The following is a 6588-nucleotide window of genomic DNA, read 5'->3' as shown; positions in this document are numbered from 1 at the left end:
AGCAGCTGAGTTTTACAGTTACAGTCAGAGAAACTCCTCTTTCTCCACTCCTTCACTCTGATTTTTACTCTTCTCCTTTATTTTATATTATTTCACCACTGGTTTTATTTTATTATGATCAGTAAATCACTGACTTTATATTATTTACTGACTCTGTCTCTGTGTTTCTCTTTATCTGTGTGTAAATTAAACTCTAACTCAGTTTTCAGTCTGAGTGAATCAGTGCAGTAAAGTGTGAAGTGTAATTCTAATCTGATCCACAAGGTGTCAGTATTTACTCTACAGTGACTCAGAGAGCAGTAAAGCTGTGACAGTCATTCCAGCTTTAGTTCTGAAAATCATTCAGATCTTAAAGAAGCTCCTCCGTCTGTGTGTTTGTGTTCTCATCACTGCAGCTTTCAGCTGAGATTCACTCACAGCTAATAAAACTGGATTTAAGATCTCTTTACTCTGAGAACTCTTAGTGTCGTATTCAGAGTTGAAGACTTAAGTCAGTCACTCGAGTTTAAAAGTTACACCACTAGATATGCTGGAAAAGTTCTCTGTATTCAGACCCGCGCTAGGAAGATGGTTAAGTTAATTTTCTGGGTGGAGCTTTCATAATTACTGAAACTGCCCATCTGCAGTTCACACCTCTGAAGTTACCAGATCTTTCTAATGTAGAACGTTTTAAGTACACACATTTTATCTGCATATGAGCTCCTCCCTTTAAACCAGAAGAAATCTGCTGTTGTTGATTTTCTAAATGATAATAAGTTACAGACCCTCTACAGAGAACACACTTTTGCACATTTAATCAAGGCTGGATTGACTGTATAGACTATATAAATTTGAGCCGATGCAGCTTTATGTCTGACTACTTCACCCATATTCAGGTCATCTCATCAGATGGAGAGTATAGAAGCAGAGAGAGCAGCTGCTCTATTAAACATCAAGTTTATTTATCATTAGGCTGTTTTTTTATTACGCAGGGTTGCCAAATCTCTCACTTTTGTTTTTTTTCTCATGCTGTGCACAGAAATCTGATAGCAGTTTATGACCAACCTGCTCAGAACAAACTGCACCAATCTAACTCTTTCTGCATGAGCACCTCTCTGATTGGCTCGTAATATAGTCTGCTGTGAAGACACTGGCTGCTTCTCTCTCAGCTCCTCCTTTATTACGTTACTAGTGCAGACAGAGTGAGGTGTGTGGAGTGAAAGAGGAGCAGAGGAGCAGCTTTAGGAAGCTGGAGCTCCTGTTCTCTCTCACTCAGAGATGCTCTAATTGAGCTCCATCTCTCCAGCAGAACACCAGATAAACTCGGTTGAACTTCAGCTCCTCGTTATCTGCTACCAGATCTACATTACATCACTCTCCTTCTGTCATAAATGTACTCCTCCTTTACATAGCTGAATCAAGGATTCAGAATTTACATAGCTATACATAGATTCCTTGAAATATTCAGCACTAAACTAAAATAATAAAACTACTCAGAGCTCAGATGTGGAAGTTAATATAAACAATTCTACAGACTTCAGAGTTTATTTACAGCTTTTATTATACATCTATTATTAATAGTGCATTGCTATCTAAACAGAGTTAAGAACAACAATATGAATCTTCTTTAAATTACTTTCAATGGTATGAAATAGTTGTTTTACTGTTAAGATGATAAAAATCACATTAATAATAATAATTTGGGTTTTCATTAACATTGAAATATTAAAACATAAGTATTCTGATATTTTATTTTTTGTTGTTTTTTATTGTTCAGTGAATTTGTATTACATTTGTATGATTATTTATATTTAAAATGTATGTAATTTGCTCAATAACATCATGAACTAAAGCTCAGTCTTATTACTAGAACACCACATACACAATATCGCCAGTAGGTGGAGCCACTAATGCCCTTCCTCTACTTTAATACTATTAACAAGAAGAAGAGCAAAACAAAGCAGGGAGTTTTTTCTTATTTGAGGCACCAGATTGATCCATTTTTAAGTCAACCATGGTAGTTTGGTGTAACTTAATCAACGTGTCTGAGTGCTTTCTGGGGAAAATCAATATCATTGCTAAATGTTTAAATCAGAACAGCAGCTAGAAGTACAGGCACAGTGGTGTTAACATAGAGCTGGTGTTCAGTGTTAAAGCTCTGAGTGTGTTTATTCTCACCTTCAGTCTGATTGAAGCGCTGCATTGCTGTAGCCACATTAGCTTTGAAGATCTCCTGATCTCCCTGCAGACCCTGTGTCTGTCTGTTCCAGTAATCTGGATCATCACCAACAACCTTCTTTATCCACTCTGTCTTTGCGACTGCATTACTGGTGTCACTGTCATAGTACATAAACTGCCCTCCATCCACCAGACCCACAGTAGTGAACTCTGGGAAGTTTATTCCTTTTGTGACTGTTGTGTAGAAGTACTGCAGAGAGTGAGTGGCTGTAAAGAGAATAAGAAACACCATTTTAATCGTTGTGATGAAAACACTCATCACACATGAAACTAACATGAGAGAACAAGTCCAAAAATGTTACAGCTCCAAAACTCATCAGCCACAAATCACACTGCTGGAAAAATCTGAACAGCTGGTTTGAGCTTAGGTACCGAATACAACGTCCTAGTTATTCACACATTTAAACAAAAAGACCAAACAACCACAAACAAGCACTGATATTAGAAATACTGTTACAGTTTCATAGCATTGTTTATTATTATTGTATATTTTTGTTAATACTGTAAGAAATTATGTATGCGTTCAGTCAAGGCAGTCCTGTGAAAAAGTCATTTAGCCACGCCCCCAAAACAAACATCAGCAGTAGTCAGGCAGAATGAAGCTCTCAGCGTTAAAAACGAAACTAATCTGTCTTTCAACACATTTCTCACTGAATCACGATCCATTATTATTAATTCTAATTAGTAATAACACAGTGCTATTATTAATAATACACTGCTATCTAAACAGAGTAAAGTACAACATGAATCTTCTTGGGACTTTTTTGGGATTTTAGGAGAGACACGATGTAAAAAAAAGTCTTCTCAGACCACCAGCTGACCATAATTAATTTTTTTTATTAATTTTATTACATTATTTGACAACAGAGCGACTTAATTCATTATAGACCAACTCTGTCTTTTTAACTAACGTCAGTTTCATTAGTTCTTTGTTTTTCTAAGCATTTCTTTCCGTAGAAATGTTACCCCTGCTGAAAAAACATAGAAACCCTTAAGTGTTTCTGTTGGTTCCTGATGGTTTTGTAACGTGTTTTGGCTTTTTTAATGGGTTAATATCACAGTGTAAAGCGTCTAATGGTTTAACACGTAAACAATGGCTGATTCTAAATGTAGTTGATGGTTTCCTAATGGGATCTAAAATTCTACAGGAAACGAGTGGTCTCTATTGGAAACCATTAAGCCAATCCTCATTAGAGTGCAAAACCATTATGTTTTAATCCTAATGGTTTCTATTGGTACTCCATACAAAGCCACTATAGCTAAATAACGATACTGTAAACGGACCAGTTACGCATTCAAAACGGTCAATACTCAAACTCCATACGCACTCAGTTCCAAAACCGCCTGAACTACGAGAGCAAAATGAAGCAGCAACAAAGTTTACGCAGACTATCATTAATATGAATAAGAAGACTAAGTGTGCCTCTCTTAACGATAGCATGAATAATATTATACAGCACTGCATCGACTTCCATCCTGATCCTGCTGTCTGATTAACTTACATCCCGTTAAGGCTTCACTCGTATATGTTAAAATGTTTCAGCTGCCGTTCGCTCCTATACACATTAATAAACCCCTACAGCCAAGTTTAACCCGCTATTATAAGACCACTGGACTGACCTGCCGAGGACAGCTGAAGGGTAAACGCGAGGAAAACGAGGGACTTCATGATCTGCTCCATCTCTCACTGCAGACTAACAAACACTAACCGACGAACATGTGGAGGGAGTTTATATGGAACAGAAAATTCGACCAATGAGAATTCAGGATCCAGGACCTCTGGTCAATGAGAAATAAGGAGTCAGTATCAGAGTCATCAGTCTCTGAGCAGAGAGGAGGAAAGGAGGTTGATACTGAAACTAAAAGACTGCAGATCATAGAGAAGTAGAGTTTTAAGGCAGAGCTGTAATTCACCTCCACAGTTCAGTTTTTTTCTGATCTAACTGACCTCATTCAGCTCATTCGGGATTAATAATGACATTCAGGAGAGAAATATTGAACTCTACAGAGCAGATTAAACTACAGGATTAGTGGAGGAAACACTGAGTTAATGATCTGAAATCACTAACAAGTGATTCATAAACACATAAAACATGATATCATACATATAACAAATAACCTGGCATTGCAGTTAGTAAGTACTCAGACAGTTACTGAGGAATCTGAAAAGGAACAGTCACTGTGAGGTTAAAGTGTGGAATATCAGAATATTTATTCCTTGAGTGTTTATATGTAATAGGAATGTATTGTGGTGTCTCTGTTCAGGAGAATATGAACAGGAGGAATCAGACATTAAATACAGCCATAATTAGAGCAGGAAAACAACCAGGTCACATTTAGAAACAATATAGACAGAAACAACAATATAAAATGAATGCTTGTACACTGTATATACCAGGATATTACAAGCAGGTGAAAAAAGAACAGAGAGACAGAATACAGTGGAAGTTTGGGAACTGCATCAAAATTTTTCCGCTTTATTAAAGTGGAAAAAGATATTCTTCAGTGAAAGCCAAAAAGTTTTGGCGTTTGACTATAATAAGTACAAAAAAAGTAAAAAGTAAATGTTTTAACAAATCAACTTAAACAGTCAGCACATGCTTTATTTACCTTAAAATAACTTGAATACTTTCTTTGTAATGCTGGTAATGATCACACTCTCTATAGCATGCTGTCTCATAAGACAGGCAGTTTGACTTGTCACATATACACTTTAGCACTGCGATAAAATGCCACAATCTCATCAGCAGTGTAGGTCATGTATACACCGATCTGGCATAATATTATGACCACCTCCTTGTTTCTACACTCATTGTCCATTTTATCAGCTCCACTTACTATATAGGTGCACTTTGTAGTTCTACAGTTACAGACTGTAGTCCATCTGTTTCTCTGATACTTTGTTAGCCCCCTTTTACCCTGTTCTTCAGTGGTCAGGACCCCCATGGACCCTCACAGAGCAGGTACTATTTGGGTGGTGGATCATTCTCAGCACTGCAGTAACACTGACGTGGTGGTGGTGTGTTAGTGTGTGTTGTGCTGGTACGAGTGGATCAGACACAGCAGTGCTGCTGGAGTTTTAAACACTGTGTCCACTCACTGTCCACTCTATTAGACACTCCTACCTTGTCGGTCCACCTTGTAGATGTAAAGTCAGAGACGATAGCTCATCTGCTGCTGCACAGTTTGTGTTGGTCATCCTCTAGTCCCAGAGGACGCTGTAGGCTGGATATTTTAGGTTGGTGGACTATTCTCAGTCCAGCAGTGACACTGAGGTGTGTAAAAACTCCAGCAGCACTGCTGTGTCTGATCCACTCTGACCAGCACAACACACACTAACACACCACCACCACATCAGTGTTACTGCAGTGCTGAGATTGACTGTGTGTAGTGTCTTGTCTGTACATTCAAGACATAAAATAAATATCATAAGAATGGATCATATGGAGCAGAGTCAGAGCGGGAGTGGGAAATAGAAACCCGGAGCAGAGCTGGAGCGGAGTGATTTACAGAACGCTTTGAGCGAGGAGCGGGAAATGTCTGCCACTCCACTCTACTCACATACTCTGGTTTGAGATTGAAAATAACGGTAACTTTTAACATTAACATGCAATGAAATGAAACTCACAAATAGCTGTTTCCAGGATAAACATTAACATGCAACAAAAGGAAACAAAAGGAAATCTGCAAATTTTAGATTTTTTAATGATAAACAAAGTGAAAATGGGTCTCAGAGTGATGAGATAGGATGGTAGGAATTAAAATGATTCTGATACACATACAGTTATATGCAAAGGTTTGAACACCCCTGGTCAAATGACATGTTTTGTTCGTCTTCAAAGTGAAAATAAGTTAACACATAATCTACAGAGGACACACTTAAACATGACATTTTCCTGCTAATTTTAGTTCAGGAAACACAAAATATAAGATGTGCCATAACATTTGCACAGGCCGCATTTTATGTGTTATTTTTCACAATGTATTAATTCAGTAAATAAACAGTAAGTGTGTATTAAAATGTGCAGAAGTGTGATCTCCGTAGAGGATGTGCTCATTTATTTGAAAATCAACAACAACATGGAATCTGTCCAACGCTATATATATGCATACACACATATAAGGGGATTTAAAGTTTTTCTTGTTTGCTTGAACATTTTTGTCCATTCAGAAGTCATATTTAAAACAGTCAAGACCCAATACTAAACTTGAATATACTTAATACTCAATACTTAATATATTTACCAAAAGCTTGGTGGCCAAATTAGCACATTTTCTCTGCAAACTGCTCTGGCACTCACACATCACTGAGCACACACACAAAAACAAACCTTTTCATGAAACACTGCATCTCTCAGCCAAATAAGTAAA

The 6588-nt window shown here is 37.4% G+C and overlaps 1 protein-coding gene across 1 annotated transcript; it reads right to left on the bottom strand.

The window, feature by feature from the left end:
* Nucleotides 1-2157: 2157 nt before the first annotated feature.
* LOC118801318 (H-2 class I histocompatibility antigen, Q9 alpha chain-like) lies at nucleotides 2158-3944 on the bottom strand (the record flags this gene model as incomplete). The annotated part of the gene is given in 2 exon segments (XM_036561576.1): nucleotides 2158-2424; nucleotides 3838-3944. Coding segments are annotated over 2 exon segments (328 nt in total), but the record flags the coding sequence as incomplete, so codon positions are not given.
* Between the last annotated feature and the right edge of the window lie 2644 nt (nucleotides 3945-6588).

This window comes from Colossoma macropomum, unplaced genomic scaffold (genome assembly GCF_904425465.1).
Source record: "Colossoma macropomum unplaced genomic scaffold, Colossoma_macropomum, whole genome shotgun sequence".
NCBI classification, from domain to species: domain Eukaryota; kingdom Metazoa; phylum Chordata; class Actinopteri; order Characiformes; family Serrasalmidae; genus Colossoma; species Colossoma macropomum.
The sequence above is the reverse complement of the archived record's forward strand: the minus strand, read 5'-3'. Positions and strand labels throughout refer to the sequence as shown.